The 21,615-nt window shown below is 38.7% G+C and overlaps 1 protein-coding gene across 6 annotated transcripts in view; it reads right to left on the bottom strand.

Annotated features, from left to right (window-relative positions):
- LOC121957289 (voltage-gated potassium channel KCNC1-like) overlaps window positions 1-21,615 on the bottom strand; it is a 109,241-nt gene that overhangs the window by 14,588 nt on the left and 73,038 nt on the right. For 2 of the 6 annotated variants that reach the window (XR_015779634.1, XR_015779635.1), the window contains exon 5: window positions 166-3,033. The exons of 1 other annotated variant lie outside the window; for it this stretch is intronic. Coding sequence is in view for 3 of the 5 variants with exons in the window: in XM_088091039.1 (XP_087947165.1) it covers window positions 8,971-9,122 (152 nt within the window). In the remaining 2 variants the exon portion in view is untranslated. Of the gene's footprint in view, window positions 1-165; window positions 3,034-3,204; window positions 6,257-6,282; window positions 9,123-21,615 lie in introns of those variants that run through there. 3 more of the 6 variants (XM_042505848.2, XM_042505849.2, XM_088091039.1) reach the window with 3 other exon arrangements.

The raw sequence follows: 21,615 nt of genomic DNA, 5'->3' as shown, positions 1-21,615 counted from the left end.
AAAAGAAAAAAAAAAGGTAAGGAAATAGAGTGCGGCTCACAACACAAAAACACACAGAACATAAAACAAAATGTCACACCAACACAGAACCACACACAGGTGAGGAAACACAACACAAAGAGCAAAAACGGTGCACAGGAACAACAGTGAGGTACACATTCTTACATGGAGAAGCGATTTTGCTTCTTTCTTTCTTTCCTCCTCCTCATCACCACACTTTTCTGTCTTCCCCAAACTTTTCCTCCTCCATCTCCTCCCTCTGATGCTGCTCGGCTGACAATCCACTCAGAACACGTCATTTCACAGCACATTTTTCCCCTCCTCCCCTCCTACAATATATCACTGCAGTCTTTTTCAGTCATTTAAATGTCCGTTCCTGTCTTCCTCCTCGGTGAAATCCAGTGTCTGGCAAAACCTTTTTTTTAGGTGTGAAGGTGCTCCAATTTTAGTCATTTCCTTTTTGGTTTTTGCTGTGAGAGACTTGAGGATGGGGGGGGATGGATGGTGTGCCTCACAGAAAGAGGGACACAGTTTTTGAGGGTGGAAAGATGAGTGAACGACACAAGGAGAAGACAGGAAACACAGTCGGACAAGGAAAGCAAAATAGCATTTTTGAAGGCGGAAGCCACAAAACAGAGCACATGGCATTCACAGGGACAGAAAAGAGAGGAAAACTTTTTTACTTTTTTATCTTATCTCTCCTTTTTTCATACATACAATACATCTTTGAGGAAGCATAGGTGAACAGGGGCACAGGGGGAGAGATTGATACCTGAGTTGTGAATGGATGGAAAGGAGAGAAACATGGCAACAAGGGACAGAAACTATAGATATTTAAATGAAAAATTGTTTAAATTCTGAAGGGTGCCTCTGCAGTGTGGTTTCTCACAGGATGGTCAATCTGACTTTTACAAGGCTCTTTCGGGGCTAAAAGTAATACAAAATAGCAAGTATGTCTTATATAACAAGCATCACTGAAGCAAAATCAATCCCATCACTGGACAAGTACATAGATCCTGCAAAACCTTGGGTTATATTTAATCATTCAATTTCCATGTTTAAAAATGTGTTAAAAGTACTCTCTGGCAACATAAAAATGATACCAAAGTAAACTCAACAAGAATCTTATGTCTTTGTGGACACAGAAATTAAGTATAAAGACTGAGGAGGTCCACGTAGGGCAGGTGGGCAGACAGAAGCGAAGTGGATGACTCACATAAACATAGACTTTTGACCATAAGTCCTATGTGAAACCAAAAGTCAACACAGTTATGTGACTTTAGTGTAACTATGCAAAGCACCCTACAGAGGTACTTAATATAGCTACACATAGTAAGCACATCTACATTACTTATGTCCCATGCATAGTTATTTTAACCAAAAGCACAACCTTTTTCTAACCTTAACCAAGTACTGACGAAACTATGCAAAGTATGGAAGTTTACATCACTTACATTCTGTACATAGTTATTTTAACCAAAATGACAATTCCTAAAGTCAGTCCAAGTACTTTTGTTCTCTAAAGCGAACTAAACTGCGATGGTTTCACAAACTGTGACTGTTTACAATAGACTTTACATAGGTATTGTTTTAATGTTGCCTGCACTGAATTTCACCATATTTTGATCCCACCACCACCTAATGCTTTCTTACAAGGTCATGTACATTTTAGGTATTTATGTGCAACTGTGCTGTAATATCTACACATTTCAAAAGCATTATAGTTAAGGTTGAGAAATGATCACTGTTATCGCAAAAAATTGCTAATGTGAGGATTAGGCAACTAGTATACTTGGTTAAGGAACTTGAGAAAGAATTGCATGTCAGTTGACAGGATACAGACTCTAATCTTCTGGATGAAAGTCTAACACGCTGCCGCCCATCCAGTGCTTTGACCTCCACACCCTTACTTTCTACCAATGGCAATGTCTTTTTGCCTTTTTGGCCATATTGTCAAATCAATCTTTGACTATGAAACCAACAGCCCACTGGTTTAACCTAATGACTTGTTTCAACAGGAAATACATCCCATAAAGAAAGTAATGATAGTTTTTTCATGAGGACTTTTAGTTTCTCCAGCATTTTCAACGGATTTTGCTGTTGATACTGGACTGGCCAAAATATAAGACGAGAGAATACAATTAAAAAAGTAGGGATCGTGTTATATCCAGGGGATAGACATACTTATGCATTTCATTGGGTAGTTTTTAAATTTCACTTCAGTATTGTATCAAATTTGTATCACAATTGTATTAAAAAAATAAATCTCATTTTAAATGAAGAGACTATTGTAGTTTCCTACAGGGAGTATTGCATTATGGATTGTTTGTAACCTTAATGTTGCTAGACTAGCGAGGTTCTTTGAGTCCATTTATAGTGAGTCTTTTACAGTCAGTCAGGGACATTCGCAGAGGGGACTGTAGGGACTTTGTGGACATGGATGGACAGTGACATTTATGTCACCAGGATAAAAGCAAACACTGGCTTACATTGATACTATAAATTAGCCTATTATGCTTACATGGTGAGTATTCTTAAATAAGTGTTCATTCAGTCATGTTTGAATCAAACTAATGAAGGGATTGGGGGTGTATTGGGTTTGCTCAGAAGGGGCCCACAATTCAGTTTTGCCCAAGGACCCTTGTTGGGTAAATCTGGCCCTTATCCTCCTCTTTTGTGTAAGCTTGTATTGAATCTTTGCATTCTCACATTGCAGAGGTATCCTTCTTTTTAACTCATTGCAGTTTAAATGCAAGTGTAGCGAATAGAACAAAACAGAAGGAAATGAAAGATGACATCGGCAGGATAAGGTCACAGACATAATGAGGAAGCACACGAATGGGACGATGGAAGGGGTCATTTTGGTGAGGAGGTATCTTGGGAGGACAATGGTCTCTCCTCTCTTTTGCAGAGGAGGAGTTGAGAATAATGGAAGAAGCTGGATTTGTTTTTTTTTCATGTCTTAGCATTAGTTCACAGTTACTGCTTCTTTTTGCATATATCTGATAAGCGCAGGGCTTTCAGAACAGTTCTCTGTGAAAAGAGAAGCAAAAAAAGAAGAAAAAATCATAAGCTACGATTGTTAATATGTTTCTCTTATAAGTCTCTCAAGTTCGATAAGAAAGCAGCTATACAAGACCTACTAGAAACGTAACCCCTCCCCATCCTGCAAAAATAAACTTTCCCACCCCCTCCCAGCCCTGTTACAGTACCTAAACTTGGTCTCTTCCGACCAATAGCATCATAGCATTTTGGCATGCATAATGTCAGCACGTCCCACGTCTTCTAGCATTCAAAGAAGTGAACCTTTTTTTTTTTTTTTTTGTCCTGCATGCTTTGTTAGTGCATATGTCTGCATCTTAACACACACATCCATACACACTCTTAGTGGTCTAAATGTTATATACACATTCATTAAGCTTGAGACTAAAATCTTATCAAACCTCCTCACATTATTAATCATATCAGTATCGTTATTGCTTGCAATGGAAACCCATGCAGATTCATATACAACGCAAACTTTACATATGTACAACATCATGACAAAAGCGACCAATCAGCAGTGGCTTTGAGGAAAGTGACAGACGCACTCACAACAAGTGGACGTTGGATAGGGGGATGAAGAAAGGATGAAATGTTGAGAAACAGGTTCAGCGGAGAGATAGATGTGTGTGTTTACATCTATGTTTGTATGTTTGTGTGTGTGTGTATATGTGTGCCTACAGTGCATGTCTAATAGCATTAGGGGTTAAAAGGATTTTCCATCTAGGAATATAATCCTGAACTTCCAAAGGATTCAAACTTCTAAATAATTAATTCCTACATGATACAAGATTCTAGACTTCTGAAAAAAAAAGCTTATTTACTTCCTTGCAGACTGAGATTATGGATCGATATAAATCTCATGCCTGTGTGGTACAGAGCTAGAACCAGGAGGCAATTATGTAAGCTTAAAACTGGAGGCAGGGGGAATCACCTAGCCTGTCCAAGCACTTCACATGTCTTGTTTACAAGACATACAGGGTTACAGGGTTTCCCACACAATAATTTATTAATAGCAGATTGCCATGATTAAAACATCCGTTGCCACATTTTAATTTTATATTTTTGGAGCTGGACCGTTAGTTAGGTGCACCATTATAGTACTGATTGGTTATTGACTGCACCACACTCTTGGAGTGTAGAGTGTACTCTGGGCACAGGCGGAGCAGCAGAATGGCAGGCGCAGTGAAAGTGAAACTTAACTGTTCATTATGCTGGGTCAAAAAGTTGATGCAGTTGCTCCTCTCATCCATTGATGATCAGCTCTGACTGGATCAACAGATCAATTAACCATCCTGCGACTCAAATAGCTCCTGAGAGAAAAAAGAACCCATGACGAGTTCTTCAAAAAGATGGACAATTGTAATTCTGTGGGAAACACTTCTGTACACCAAAAGTTGGAAATTGTGAAAAATGACAACTTGAGGTTTGAGAGTTACGAGCTAGTATTTCTTGGTCAATAGCAGCTGGGATGCAGTAACTTCCTGAAGTCTTGTTGTTACTGTAATATCACTCATTTTTACATTTCTGCTCTGTACATATTAAACAAATGAAAAACATCATACAGTGTATTGTTTGCATTTGGACAGATCCTGGCAAGCTAACTAGTTCCCCCTGTCTCCAGTCTTAAATCTCAGCTGGGCTAATTCCTTTCTGGCTTAAGCTCCAAAGTAGCATATAGAAAGTATTTTTCCCCCAAATACCACACTAATTGTTTAAATAAACAATAACATACTCCTCAGGTAAAGTCTCATTTTATACTCTCACCTCCCAACACTCCCAACTTGAATGTAAAAAAGTAACAGTTGGAGAAACCTCAGCGTACAGAAACTTTCCTCCCAAAAAGGCATCTTTAAGAGACCGAAAAGTACTCTATGTCTTTTGCACCATTAAGGCTCATTTATGCTCAGCATTACATACAGGAATGGACAGAGTGTTCCATACATACATACATACATTAAGAGCTAACAGATACGGATGATATGGAGGATTACACTGGAGATCAAGGAGGCAGGGTAGCATAGTTCAAGTGAGATACGACTGTTGGAGACAACAAAGACATTTAAATAATGCCAGAACAGAATGAATCGGTGAGAAATAATAACGTATTGCAATCTATATTGAAATAAGTGAAAGGGATTGTCTGTCCTTATGTCAGGATATATATGGCCACACAGACCTCCGCCTTACAACACTGCCTTGCTTTAAAGGTACAATATTATGACCCCAACGTTGCATCATTTGTTGTTGCGATAAACTTTTGACTATGCCCTCTAGTGCCATCTACTGGCTGTATATATGCCCTCATAAAGGACGCATGGAAGTAGAGGGTAGTGACTTTTTCGACATTTGAAATGGACGTATCTATTTTTGGACATTTGGTTTAGGAGTATAAATGAGTCTTAAGTGGTTCGTCAGGCACACTGCCTTTAAACAGTGTTTAGTGGTTAATGATATTTTTTTTCTCTATTGAGAGTATAATGCAAATCAAAAGGAATGATTTACTGCTGGCTGAAAGCTCTCTGTTACTTTCTGCTGGGAGAGAAGCAAGGTGAGAGTGAGAGAGGAGGACAAGGGACTTAAACAGATATGAAATATGATATGGAAGATATGAAACTTAACCAACAGACACATAATTGCTGTCTAAAATAATGAAAGTCATTGACATTGTTCTTAAATCAATTACATTTCAGCAACATCAAAAAAAAATCCATCATAAAACAAAAAGGAAATTTATATTTAGGAGAAAAAAGCTTAATAAACTCCTTAAAAAAAAAAAAAAAAAAAAACTACACCCACTGACAGAGAGATGACATTATAATGTGATCACACAGTAAATATAAAAACTAAACTGAAAGAAATATTTCTTCCTTTCTTTCTTGCATAACCAAAAAGAAAGAAAAAAATATTCGTCCATGTTGACATTTTGTGCATCTTAGTACAGAGGTAGATGCAGGTCCAGGCACACACACACACACATAAACACACACATGCAGACACATTAAGATCCATGTGCACACTCATGTGCCGCAGATACAACACAACTGAAGAGAAACACAGTTCCAACCACCGGTGTCGCATCTATCTACATTGCATATTTCTATGTTTGTCTCTGTTGTCATGTTCCCTCTCTTCTTCCCTTGTGGCGTTTGCCGTCTGCTCTTCTTCTTCTACCATGGGCTGTCGCTCCAGTAGCCGTTCACAGTGCCTCCTACTGAGCAGCCGCAGCCGAAACAAAGAAGAGGTGGACGGACAGAGTAGGAGGGGGCAGGGAGGGGGTTGGGGGTTCAGGAGGGGCAAAAAGGGAAAGAAAGAGAAGCCAAAAACTAAAAATATTGCCACTGGCTGCTGAGTCACACTGGAGTCAGTGCAAGTAGTAACGCTGTTGGCGGTGGTGATGGTATTGGTGGCGGGATGACTTGAGGAAAAACCACACTTCTCACTCTCAAGCTGAGCTGCAATGTCCAAAACTTTCCCGGAAAAAGAGAAAGCCAATCACCCCGCCACCTTAAAGATACTTTTGATGATTTACTTTTTTCTGAGAATGCTGTGAGAAGATGTATATCAGTCTCTTGTCTGTGCATTAAGAACGCAGCTGGAATCAGGATGTTGTTAGCCTAGCTTAGCATTAAGACTGGATGCAGGGCAGCTAGCCTTGCTCTGCTGTTCTTTGTACTTTTAGCACATTAACACCACCTAAACCACACATATTCCATGTTAAGACAGAGTCTACCAAGATGTTTCCCCCTGCTTTTTAGTCTTTGTGCTAGGCTAGGCTAACTGCACCCTCATGCTACACTGTAAAAATAAATTATTTTGTTATTTGCTTTTAAAAATGAGTGTGTGGGCTGCCTTCAATTTCTAAGCTGACCTAATTTGAGAAGTTGAGGTAATTTTGTAATGATTCCAACTTGTCTCCTCACATTGAGTCAACTTGAAGGTTTTACTGCAGCCCAGACACTAACTTTTTAAAGGTTAGAAAAACAGATTACTTATGGAGTGATTAACACACAGATTTAAGAGTGGTATCAATCTTATAATCTCACTCTCAGAGAGAAAGCAAATAAGCTTTGTCCTTAACCTTAACTTGTGACGGAATGAAAGCACAACAGAGAAATGAGAAGTGATCATCCCTTTCTTCTGACTTTGCAGCTCAGCCTTTTGCCAAGAGCCCAGGTGAGAGTATATGAAGAGCAGTTGAGGGGTGATGGCATGGTAAAGATCAGACCCTACTGCTGTAGTTTCCATAATGCCTTCCCTGGAGATCTTTGTGAGGCTAAAGCTAAAAGTTCAGTTGTTCACCTACATCTTTTTTGTCTCATTCCCTGTCGCTGTTTTTATTGACTTATTTTACAAAATATATCTCATGCACCAGCTCTGCAGTGTTGAGTGACAACTGAGTCAATACCAGCTCTGCTCCCCTAGCCATCCCATAATCCCCTCTGACAGTGATTCCCAACCTTTATAGATTGTGATCAATTAAAACAAAAATGCCTTAAATTTCTCCAATTAGGGCCTTAGCTAAGATAGAGGTCTGAGGTCATGTTGTAGGTCATGCACAACACCACTGTTAATTCTGGGAAATGGGAATTTCTGGCACTTGGTGGATAAAAACACTGATTCTTATAATAATAATAATACTAATTCACTACTTTCAGGCTAATTACAGGATTGTACATTAATTACATTATCCTGAAATATTCATTATCTATGGAGCTTCCATCATATAAATATGGACTTAGACCTCAACAGCAGCAAATTAAAACAGAAAGAGATCTTTTATCATTTCTCAACTGCTGGTTTATCTTCCTCAGGTTGGGAACCACCGTCTTATGTCCTGCATCCCACCTTGATAGATGCATACACGCTTCTTAACAAGTGTTCCACCGCTGTCCATGCTATAAAAAAAAAATTAAAAAAACATAATTTTTCGTCACATTCTCCTGCAGTACATCCTGCAAGTCTTTAGGGTCTGAGGAATCTGAGGCCTGAGGAGGAAGCAGGAGAAAGAAGGAGGGGATGCTGCTGCTTTCATTGGTTGACTGATGATATGACCTAGGATCTATTGAGACTCCCTCTCTCCACTCTCCCTGTACTAAAGAGATACACTCAGAACAAACACAGTTTGCACATATGTGTAACAGAGGTTGTTTGATCTCAGTGTGACACAAAGAACTGACCATCAAAAGCCTACACAGCTTTTTTCAAAGGTGCAGAGGTGCTACATTTTGGGGTATTTCCTTGACTTTAAATATACAAAAATGTCTTTTTTTCAGTCTACTTGAAGGTATAGCGTATGTTCTTATTCTGGGGATTCTCATGTAAAAACATGCATGCTGCAGTAATATGTTAGTGTGTGTGTGTGTGTGTGTGTGTGTGTGTGTGTGTGTGTGTGTGTGTGTGTGTGTGTGTGTGTATGGGTTTGACTGTGTGCATTCTGAGGCTTTATATTAGAAAAGTCGCTTATTCGTAGCTACTCTTAAGTATCAGTCTTAAAGCATTGAAGTGCAAGTGCAGTGTCGAGATACAGGCAAGAAGTAGCACAGGGAAAGCTAAAGGTCAACTAACTATCATATCAGTCTAAACTAACCTAGACTCTATCCCTGTTAGTAAGGCAGGTGTGTTAGTGTGTGTTTGTGTGTTTTAAAATACATTTGCCTAAGCGTCTATCTCAGCTTTATCCTTAAGGTTTAGCTATTCTGTGGTTTTAAAATAGGACCCTCTAGTGCCTAGAAGAACTCTTATTCCTTGTTTCTATCAAGAGGAAAATGTGATGAATGGTGATGAAAGAGCAGCTAAGATGAATCAAATGTCCATGATGCACTCCTTCCAAGTTGATGCTTTTTTTTTTTTTTTTTGCATGTTCCCCAGGAAAAAAAGAAGTATTGTTGCTGTTGTTGACATTTTGTTGTTTGTTTTTTGGCTATGCTACAAGATGGAGGGGATGGGGGAGTGGCATCGCCTAAGGCCCGGCGGCTCGAAGGGCTCGAAGGTGGAGTTGGTGATGGGGGTGAGGCGCAGCGGGGCGCCCGTCATCCCGGAGATATTATTGAGGCTGCGCGACTTCTCATAACCCGTGGCTACATGAAGATGACAAGCACAGGTGGGAGGGAAGAGGTTAGACCGGAGATATGGAGAGTCATTCAGATTAGCAAATGAAACAGTCAGCATGAATTTTCATGATGTGGTAAAAAATTGTAATGAAGAGAATGTGTGGGATTAAAGTAATTAAAGTAATGTGATGATATGTCGATGTATGTTATGATTGCATTGCACATCAGAAATTGCAAATATAAACAATTTGTTACAGTTACAAGCATTTGTAAATGAAACAAAGTTGGAAAAGAAGAGATAACTCAAAACGAAACCAGCCCAAACCAAGTAAAATATTTAAGACCAAAGGAGGAAGTTAGAAAAAGACGGATAGACAGACAGACAGATGGACGGAGGGACAAACAGATGGACAGACAGACAGAGACAGGACAAAACAGGAATATTGGTTACGAAAATCAGCTATCAGTTGCCACAATATCCCGTAGACACCTATAGGTGGCGCTCTGCGGCACCGCCATGAACTGTGTAGGGGAGGGAGGATGCACTAGTCCAGTGGACGAACACTTTGATCTGAATACATTGTGGATGATTTTCTTTAATACTTGTACATCCACTGGACCACCTGCTCTGGGATTCCCAAAAGCACATCAGTGGTGGTACTCTTTGTTCAGGAACATGAAACACAGCCAGACTGGGTGGTTTAATGATTTCTGGGAAACTCAGAGCAAGTCAGGTGGGTAAATCATCTGGAGCTGAGCGCAGTTAGAAATACACACTACCCTCCACTTCAATCTTAAAAAAAACTTCACTGACGAGATTTTGATCTCAGAGTCCAGGTGTTTTAGCCAGTCTACCAGTATGAACAGACTGCTAACAGGGACACGGTCAGTTAGACAGAAAGACAGACAGACAGACCGACTGAAGACAAACCCTTCTCCAAAGTCAGGGTCAATGTGTTTCTCTTCATTTAGGTGGTAATACTGAACATTTTTGAAAGCCTACAGCCACGCTAGCTCTGTGCTTTGAGCTAATTGCTCATAGCAGCATGCTTAGTGGACTTAATGTTTACCATCTCTTTTAACATGTTATGCTAACATTTGCGAATTAGTACTAAACACAAAGTAAAAAGGCTGAAAGGCTGAAGCTGATGGGATTTTTTTTTTTGTTGCTGTTGGTTTGTTTGTTTTTTTATGGTCAGGTAAAGAAACAGGAAGTAGCACAGCGATGTGATATTTCAGCATGTTGGATGAATTTAATTGCCCGAGAATGTGGTGAGACTATCTGACTGGAACATGCCTTTCCCAACTTTTAAAGAAGAGGCCCTGCATAAAACTTGGAATACATTGATATATGACTGCTCATCCTCCATGAATTTGTGTTATAGACTGTCAGTTACTTGATTTTTTAAGTTGTAATGTGGTATAGAGACCAATAGCAATATATTGGCTGAAATTCATGTACAACCCAATCACCAGAATTTTTGTTTTGTTTTTTTTCTACATTGTACCTCTCTGTAAACCACAGATATGTTACATTTGTAAATTATTTAGTTGTGGACCTTGAAACTTTATATGTCTTAACAAACACTGTGGTGAAAGTGTGGTTAGGTTTAGGGGCAAAAGCCACTTATTATGGTTAGGAAATATCAAGTTTTGGCTTAAAACATTCATATTTGGAGGTGAAAAATATCAATGCCAACATTTCCGTCTGGTTTTCACATTAACATTGTCAACAGTCAAAATTAAGGCAGCAGGGACAAAGATATTCCTTGTTGTAGCAAAAAAACGGACGCTATAAATTTAGTGCTGAATATTGTTGCGGCTTTCAGAGTGCAGCCGTGCAATGGCCATGTTGGAAAAATATTTCCGGCTGGGTATCTTGTACTGCAGATCAGCTATTTTGAGCAGTCTTTTGAAACCCTCATTTTCCATGGTTTTTGTGGGAATCATATCCATGGCCAAGTAAAATGTCACTGCATCAGTTACCTATTTCCTTACTTGTCCTGTCATATGGAGTGCCTTTCTCAAATACCTTCATTAGAGTTGTTTTTCTTGGCTGTGTAGCCTCTGCCTGTGTGAGTGTAGCTGCTGCTGATGCACTCATGTGATATTCCCTCACTGTTTTACTGTCACCATACTCTTTCGGGTGTTTTCTTTTGAGGTGGTTAAAAAGGTTTATTCTGTTGCCATCTGACGTGCAACTTTATCTGCAAACTTTGCAAAGATCTGTCATTTGCACTGTGTCGGTTTTGGAAAATTCATACAGGTTCCATATTACTGATGTCGAGCTTTTTGTGGGGTCCAACTTCTCCATGTTTTCATCCATGCTGCTACATTTGATGTAAAGGGTAAGGGGCTACTGGAGGCATGTTTGAGCCATAGAACTGCAACTGAGAATGTGCACTGTATCACGACAACAGTTTCTCTGTGAACACAGATTGTGGAGACATTTTAACCATTCTTACTGTATATCATCATATCGCACAACCCTAGTCCAAACTGTGTAATGGCAACACTCTTTATTACCATACACATCTTCATTGTATGCAAACGCATTAATATATCTAAGTTAACCCTGAAAAAGACAATGATCTGGCTGATTAACTTAGACAGTTTTTTATATTAAAAATGATTCATATTTCATACAGCCAGAGAAATACTTAAAATGACTTTCTTATTCCTGAATGACTTTGTTCAGTAGTCAAAGACTGAGCTGTCTTCCTAAAAGTCTGAGAAACCCCAGTGTAAATGCAGATAGTGGGGGCTCCCACAGGGGGTGCTGTACTGTGATGGGCTCAAGAGTTAAGAAGCAAATCCATATATTTTAAAGAATCTGTTGTGTGAGTGTGTTTATAATGGAATTCCAAATGAAACAAGAATTAAAGCACTCTGGTCCCCCACCTGCCTCTGAGTTAACTTCAAAAGATTTTATTTCTGTCTGGGATCTGATATGTCACTAGCAAATTCACTGGAGCGTATTAAGTTGGAAGGTCAGTTAGTTAGAAAGGTAATCAGGGCTGGATTTAAAAAAAAAAAAAAAATCTCTCTTTTCTTTAAAAAAAAAATCTTTCTTTAGATTTTTGGATTGATTTACAATGAAGTCATTATGTAGAATAAATCAACCTTTGAGTTTTACTGAACCAAATAATTATGTTTTCGATTTCGATGGAATCAGGACGTAGAAGTGCTTCCAGGAAATCCAACAACAAATAGACCATCCAACAGACACAATGGAGTCTATTGATAGGTGTCTTTAAAGTAGGAATGCTAAAACAGAGCTAATGTGATTCGACTGGATAGGATAAAAGGGTGCAAATTAACTACTCCGCAGTGCTACCTTGAGCAACTGTCATTTATTGATAAGAATAAGACATCACACTGTTTAAAAGGGTTGGCTTGCTGTCACCCACATCACATAAATCTTAATGTTGTGTTCAGACAGACATTAGCACCCTGTTTCTTCCACTTCCAATTAAGTAAAAGAATAATATCATCAGCCTATACACTAATATCCACTATTATTTTGAATATAAGACTTTTAATGTTCTACTATTATTATGAATATGACAGTATTCTGACTTCGATACTAGTCAGTGTGACCACAAATTGCAGCTTTATCATTTTTGCCATTCCAAGAAATACCTGGCATTAAATGTGGTCATGTCTGAGCTGGCATGTTGTGATTGCTACTTTCTGAATCTCTGTTTAAAACTTAATGTCCTTGGACAAGTCTTGGGAAACGCTGACAGTACTAAGTACTAAAGGGTATCCTTACTTTGCATCCTCATCACAATGGCTACAACAATAAACAACTACAAATCAATACTTGCACAACCCACCAACATATGATACACCAGAGTTTTAATTACTCATCAACACCTCTCAGGAAGGATGTGTCCTTGGGAGGTTAGTCTGGGATCAGTGTCAGTGCTGCAGAAAGTTGGACTGTGCATAAAGAGGAAGTGAGGCCACGATCTGAGCAAGGGCAAACTCAGCCAACAGTACTTAGAACAGGATTGGTCAAGAGCTTTCTGATTTGCACTGCAGTGATGACTTCAGGGAGCCTTAAAGTTATAACAAAATGTATCTCTTAGGTGTAAATCTCACCTGCTGTAGGCTTAAGAGATCATAGTAAGAGTAAGCTTGAACTTGTGTCACTTGTGTCACAGTGGAGTCCAGTAAAGACCCAATTGTACAATTTATGTTAACAAGTAATCTGAAAGTGAATATGTTAAATTGCAAAATAACATATTTGATACTATTATTTTTTGGGTGGGGTATGGCTTATTGTATATTTTCAGACAGGATGTGGGTTTAACGAAACTTCTACATTTTGAAATAAAGTTTTTTTTTTTATTATTTGCTTCTTATTTTGAGAAAAATGTGGGTTTTCAAGGGTTATTTTGTAGGGACTTGTGGACTAAATTACCACCTTTAATACCTTGCTTTATTTAAAAAAATCCAAACCCGGGTTTTATTAGAATGGGAGATAGGCTTGATTTGGTTTCAGATCTGTGCATTAAAAGAAAAGTAAACCTGCAATTCAGTCATGACACTATCTCCTCTTCAGTGGGCAAGAACATTTTCAGGGAGATTTTCAACTGTATCCTTTTTATCCCCCTTAGCTCCTGGTCCAGTTCATTGTAAGATGCAAACTGGCAGTACTGAAGCCCCCCTGAAATTGATGATTATTTTGACAACAGGCATCAGCCAATTACTGGTGTAGGCTACTTGTAGTCAGGGTCAGGAAGTAACGGTAATATGTATTTACAATACAAAATATGAGTAACTATACTATCTTACAGTTTAAATTGGTTGTTTTCTGAATAGAGGTACTGTCTTTAAAATAGAGTACTTGTTTTTGTTTTATTGGACAGTGTCAGTGTCTAAGTGGGAATCAAGCCAGTATCAGCAACAAAATCAGTTTGATTTCACTGTTTTTTATAATGTGCCCCAGAGATGATGTTTTTCTCTAGGCCGACGCAGAACTTCACTTTGCCCTGGTTCCCTTCTCAAAAAGCCTATTGGATTTTTCCACTAGATTTTGGATTACCTTTGGAAAATAAGCTCTGCGATTAAAAAAAAAAAAACAACAAACATTTATGATACTTTAGGATGATATCCTGCAAGATAATATTCACAAATAAGCACCACATTTAGGATTATTGGAGCCTAAATGTTATCGCTATGTGTAAAAAGCTATTGTCATGCTATAAAGGCACCACACTATGGTCATGTTGGCACCGCTACAAGACGTTATGACTTTGTGTGGAGAAACGTAGAAAGAAAGTAAGTACTGGCCGATCTTTTAAGCAGTTAGGTCTCCAGTCGAGTGCACAGCTGACGTGTAGCGACAGGGTTTGTTTCCATGACATAAAAGGGCATATTTAACAGATTCAATGTGAATATAAAAAGAAGAGCGCTTGCTGTTAAGACACCATTTAATATTTATATGGCGCATTTACATTTTATTTTTTTTAAAAAGTGTGCACAGTGCAGCTGTCACATGACAATAGCTGAGGAGATGTACAGCCAGGACACTGGCACGTTATTTTGATATGTAAATATGAGACACCTAAAAACAAACTCAGCAAGACAATTTGGAAGTACTCCAAAAGTAATCTAAAGTATTTAAATATGTTACTTAGTGTGAGTAATCCAAAAGAATAAGTAAAAAAAAAAAGATATCTTGGGGCATGTATTCAGTGATCTCTAGAGGAATATGTTTTAAAAGTAGCCCTCCCAAAAATGACTGTACTATCATATGCCACAGGCATGTGCTTTGATTCTAAAACATCATTCTGAAATGAATGACCAATGTGTTTCAGCACAATGCAGCTTCATATATGCTTTGTGCATGTGCGTGTGTTTGCATGTTTACTATGTAAAAGCACATATTCTGTTCTGTTTAAAAAGCTGTGTTAGCAACGTCAAGTCCTGTAACTACAAGAATAAATCAGTGGCACTGCAGCTCTTAGCTGATTGGAACCCCCAACCCCTGCACGTAAGCGCGTGCGCACGTGCGCGCACACACACACACACACACACACACACACACACACACACTCTCTCTCTTATGGATAAGCAGCAGTGTTAGAATGAATCTGATCAATATCCTACAGTTTCTTACATACGGCAGCAGTTCGACCTGTCATCCCTGATCAGGTTATCACCAGCTTGTAAATATGATTCTGATTTTGACCACAGATATGCCTGATCAACATTTACTAGCAATAGAAAAGCAATGGCGAAACACTATTGATCAGTGCTAACATACCTTAGTAAAGATTTGGATGCAGAGAGAGCTTCAGCATGGCTCTCACTGTACATGCTGTCGATCTGAAAGGTGCTTAGCATCTATAATGAGTGTCTCTCTGCAGTTTGCTCTGCAGTAGATGCAGCATGAAGCAGCTTCAGTTATGGTCTGACACTTAATGTGCTGTGCTCATGGCCTTTGAAGCTACTTCATTGTGTATTACCCTCAAGTGATAAAACTGTCTGGCTTTATTCATTTACTGCATTATATGAAGACATTATGGAGAACTGCATGTGATTAGTAAATTACAATTTGTCTGTTACACTAGCCCTTCAAAATTGGCCTTGTTATAATGAAAGTGTATAGTAAGCGGAGCGGAATATGGCTGACCTGACACTTTACTGAATAGCTTTTTAATGATAATGTAATTGGAAAACATTTTAAGATATGAATCACAAAAATAAGCTCATACCTCACAATACAAAATGCTACATTAACAAAGGATTGGAGGGTAAGTTTAAAATAGTTACAAGACACTAGTTGCATTGTTACAAGATGATCAGTGGTTTTAATGTTGTGGCTGATTGGTGTCTATTCAAATGTGTATAGCTCCAGTATACAAGTTTAGAATTGGACTTGGACTCTAGATTCTATCTTTGACCATTTTAAAAGCAGAAATGTCACTACTGGTTGAGCTAAGTTGGAACTGTAACTGGTAAATTGTGCAAAATAAAGGTCAAGTTTCAATGATGCTGGATCCTACAGTTTCCATCAATGCAATATGATCGCATTCTTCACCCGAGCCTTGGTCGTTCAAACTCCACACCCTCAGTTTGTAACAAAAGGTAACTCTAAACCCCATAACTATGCAATTGTTTTCACAGGTTGAGTAGGAAATCTCATAATGCGTCAAATGAACTTCATGTGTGCGTCTTTAGGACTTAATGACCAGAGTAAAAAAAGTGAATAAAAAAAACGAAAGCCAGTGGGAAAAGGCAATAAAAATAGCAAGGTAATACCTACTTAGCGCAGCCGATACTGCGAGTTGTTGTAGTCATTTTTTGAGTTCAGGCTAAACCCATACAAGCATATTGCTATTCAGCCCCTCAAGGATATTGTGAAGTCCCTACTGTGACAGTTAGTGCAAATCCAACAAATCTTCATAAATTTTGCATGGTCTTGCAATTTTGTCCAATTACTACAGCTTTTCTACATAGTTGACCAGTCACTGTACTTTCTTTTGAGTTTCACCAATCAGAGCAGTCCCCTACACCACATCACTAAAGTCACTTTGTTTCTGGACATGATCCAGACATGTGTGACACAAATGTCTCACATTTATCTGCAAAAATGTTCTCCAGATGACTGTGCATGGAAATTCTCTAATGTTCTGCACCAGAACAGGGCTAAACTGTTTTACACCATGTGTTAGCCCTGTGGTGGATCACAAACTACATTGACTGACACATAAAACACCTATAGAGTGGCAGAAACATATGGACAAAAGACAAGACAAATCACTAGGACAGAGTTTGTTGCATTAACTTCTATTTCTCTTGCTAAAAGAATCAAGGTGAATTAGATTAAGTATGCAGCGATAGGGGTAATGTTAGTTTAGTGTAAATCACAAACTAATAATAATTTGATTTTTTTTTGTTATTGGAGTGAAGTTAGCTTCGATTTTAATGCATTATTAAAAAAAAAAAAATCTTGTTTACTCAAATTCAAATGCTTCTGCACTTTTATTGCAAAAACAGCCTGTAAACATGCATGCATACATTGCTATTTTTTTGTAAGAAACTGCTGAGAAATTAAACATTTAAGGCTGCAGCAATCCCAAAAAAGCCTGACACATCCTGACGCGACTGGCTATGAAACTAAAATAACTCAAGTTAACCAATGAATTTATTTCTTGACCCAGAACAGTTCCAAGTTTTTCACAGTTAAACTTTTGATTTCTGAAGCAGGAAGCTAAGCGAGCGCTCACAGCTTATCTGTTAGCTGAGCTGTGATGGTGACTCGTTGTACATACCTCCACTCAGTCAGACTTTAGTAACACAACGCAGGGGGAGAGACTGAGGAGGGTAGCCTGAGGATGGGATGGATACACCAGTGTTAGAATGGGATGTGGAATCATGAGGGAGGAGGGAACGGAAAGGGGATGGGGGAGGGGGGGGCAAGGGATGATGGGAGAAGGAGGGAGAGGAAGGGAAGCACAAGGAAGAATGAATGGGATGGAATGAGGTGACTGTATCTTTAGGCCAAAATTGACTTTGAGGGTCAAAGGACGGAGGGTGTCGTATGCGGATGAATTGTAAAGTCTCTTGAGGTGAATTTGTGATTCATGACATTGGGCAGTATAAATAAAGCTGACTTGAGAAACTATCAACACAAGTCTGTGCAGAGGAAGGAATTATAATTTATGTTTAATATTCAATCTTAATTGCTAAAACGACATTACAAGGCCCAACTCACTTGATTATATTTGTCTTATAGCTTATTTACACCTGGTGTTGACATGCGTTTCTGTGATTCAAACACATGGTGGACTGCCAAAAATCATCACCCTTCACACCTATGCCAATAATGAGTCTCCAGCTCACAATATTTGCTTGGATTTCATTACTGCCTGTGTAACTTTAACTATAAGGTCAAAGGTCCCTCCACAAAGTTATTACATCCACACTTTTGCAGCTGCTTAATTGCATGTTGTGTTGGTAAAGCTGAAGATATAACTGTCAGCACAATCCAACAGTCTTCCATAGGGTGAAATGATGGGTCAAGTCACGAAATGGCCAAGTCACAGAGTTAGCGCACTGTCTCTGAAAAAACCAACAAGTACTGCACTGATGATTAAGTCCTTGTTGTGGATGCATCAGGATGCATTAACATTTACACCACAAAAGATATTTGGTCAAATTCTGCAAGTGGTTTGAGTGATCGGATTATATTACATGTTTGAGTTAGTTACCACTAACTGTATATAAAGATGGACTACATAACAGCTACCCCAGAGTTAAGCCAAAACATGTCAATCTCCCCCTGGTGACTGGCTGCAGTATAGGTCATAAACCCCTCCCCTCTTTGTTAGTGAATGGGACATGGGCCAAACTAAAAACTCAAAGTACACGTCAAATAAATTTCTCCCAACAATGATTTCTGTCATTGAAGGTAGTTCTCATCAGCCTGATGTTTGTTCAAGTGATTGTTTTTCTGAGTTTGGTTTTATTAAGTTATTTAATTAAAAAAAAGAAAAGAAAAGGGAATTTTCCGTCATGATTGACAGCTGTGTTTGCTAATCGCTTACGCTCAATGGCACTGCTCATGATTGGTTGGATGTGTGTTTTGGCAGGAACTCCACTGTGGAAATCTGTACTGTAATATTGTGCTAGATGTTACAAGGTACATATAGTCATACTGTAGTGGCCATATCCTGGACTTTTGGCTTCACTTAAGCATAGCAGTGTGAGGTGAGGATACACCATCCATCTTTATATATAGTCTATGATTTACACTGGTATTTAGTGCTGTCCACTTGTAATTGGATCACCTAGGACACATGTTAACACCAGGTGTAAACAGGCACTGACATTTCAACTGCACCTAGACTGAACATCATCCGATGTAACAGACCTGTCAGCATTACTTCCCCAGAAAGACTAAATGAATGCTGCATGCAGCTCCACAATGAAATGAGACTGTAACCATTCTAAAAAAAATCAAATTTGCGGTAGAGTTGTGGTGCTTGGCCAATGTTGCAAGGTCACACAAACTTGGACTGGCTAATGATAGGCCTATGCTTCTTTCTTTTATCTTTGCCATGGCAACCTATATCAGTGAAGCAGAAAATCTGGTTTTGGTTTCTTAAAGTTATTTGTTGACAGTAATTGACTGTAAAAGGTATAGACTAACATCAGCATTATCCTTTCACAAATTATGGTTCAACATGTCGAATACAGTTGCTAGATCTGTAATTATTGATGCTGACAGGACCATTACATTTGATGATGTTCAGTCTCGGCAGATAGAAATCCCTCTGCAGTATTTGTGTATTTTGTTTTTATGAGTTACATAACTCGACATTTGTTTGTGAATACTTATGAGACTGTTTTAACACCACAATGAAAGAACATGTCACCCAGTGCAACAGTGTTGCTAACTGGTGTGTTTTTAATGAATAGAGCTCTGTGGCACAGAGGGAGAAGATATGTAAGGCCTCAGACACACAAACAATACTTGTTAATAGGATCACTTTAGTGTTGGTTTGGGATTTGTTGACAATAAGATAAATATAAATGATCACCAGATATTTTAAATCCAACACTTGTTCACTATCTGGAGACCTGCTGATAGAAACAACGGTATAAACCGCAGAGAGTTTCTTTTTGTCAGTTATTCTTACTGCCACTGTCCTGCCGACAAAGCCAAATATTGCTGTACTTTGTTTAATTTTCAGTCACAAATATTGAGTAGAGTGGTATCTAAGATGTGTGATGATTGCTATGGGTTAATGAGATTCCTCCGGGTAAAGGGAGAAAAGAAGAACATGTAAAAATGGAGGGATGAAAGGGTTAGGATGGGAAGAGGAGTCCAGGGATACCAAGGGACAAGGTGGAAGGAAGAAAAGGGGATGGCAAAGACATAGGGGTGAGGGGGGGTTACACAGAAGTGAACAACTAGGGCAAATATTATCCCGACAACAATCTGCATGCAAAAAATATCAACATGTGTTTCAGTGAATGGCAAAAATCCTCATTATTTCTAGTTACTTGGCAATAATAAAAGCCTTTGTGCTTATTAGACACAGTGTGGTCACACACACGTGAAATCTGATTTTGTCATTTGAAACCACATGTGGATTTTAGATTGCCAAGACATAATATTTGCACAATTACAGACATAAAACAATGCAATATGACATTACCAAACACACTGAACCTGAAAAAGTACATACATGCAACATGTATGTATGTAACATGTGACATAGCTCATACACGACGTAGAAGAGGACAGAAAGAGAGAAAAGACACACACACACACAGACACATACACATACACACACTCAATTAGAACAAAGAAAATAAAGGAAACTGTAAAGAGAAATTGCTGTGTCATATGAACACCATTAATGATAACAGTATGAAAACACATGAATACATAAACCATGAAATACACTATAGCTATGCAGAGAGATGCATATGCAGAACATTTATAAGGATAATAAGGGGCGTAGAATCCTATTCAAGGAAAATATCATGGTTATATGAATGATCCAATAGTGAAGGTCCTGTTTACCCAAACAAACAGACATTACTGAGATGTGGGGGACAAAAAAAGGACTTTGAGTTAAACGAAATGGGTATTAAATAACTTTCTGTGATACTTGCTGAAACTGTCACTATATTAGTAGCACGAGACAGATGGTCTGTGAAAAAAAGACATTTCTTTGCCTCCTCTTAGAGCTTGTAATGGCATTTGCAAGAATCCACCTCACGTGAGCAAACGAAGAAAGAAGAAAACAAACAGAGCCAGGGAGTCTCTAAAGCAGCTGTCAATCATGTCACTTAACAAATTTTGGTGTACTGTTTAGCTGTCAGACAAGAAAGTTTGTGACCCTTCTGCCATATTGGAAATATGAAAAAGAACCACTGCCCTACAGCTGGACCAAATTTCTCATTTTACAGCTGAACAGTACACTAAAATATGTTTTTGAAAACACGTCAGGCAAGAAATAGCCATACAGTAAAAGAATCTTGATTCACATGTCATCAAAGCTACCCAGTTTAACATTTTGACCGCAGTTCACAGGCAGTGATCAACATGACTGAAGGCTGCTTTAGAGACTCTCAGCTGTAATTGGTTGATTTTAGTGGCCTGCGGTAATTTCTTGCAAGTGCTATTAGAAGCACTATGAGGAGGTGGGACATAATTCTTTTTTAATTTTTTTTAATTCACAGACTGATGTAGTGACAGTTTTAGCACATAGGACAAAAAGTTATTTTCACAAAAGTTACCAGCTGTATCTTTAATGAGTCTAAAGGTCTACAGTGGCTGAGAGAGCTCGACCCACACAACCCAAGAAAGAATAAGCAAATCCGCAAGCACATGAAAAAAACATCTTCATCACTTTGACAACCGCTACATTATACTTAGGTGCCATTTACACAGCAACTATTTTAGCATGAAACGTTAAACTTTTGTTGCGGCATGGCCTTTTGTTAAAATGACAACAGCGTTTTGGGGGCCTGAAAATTGAAGAGTGTA

The sequence above is a fragment of the Plectropomus leopardus genome, chromosome 18 (assembly GCF_026936395.1).
Source record: "Plectropomus leopardus strain MGB_pleo_1.0 chromosome 18, ASM2693639v1, whole genome shotgun sequence".
Lineage (NCBI taxonomy): Eukaryota > Metazoa > Chordata > Actinopteri > Perciformes > Serranidae > Plectropomus > Plectropomus leopardus.
Note: the sequence above shows the minus strand (reverse complement) of the source record. Positions and strands in the feature narration are given on the sequence as shown.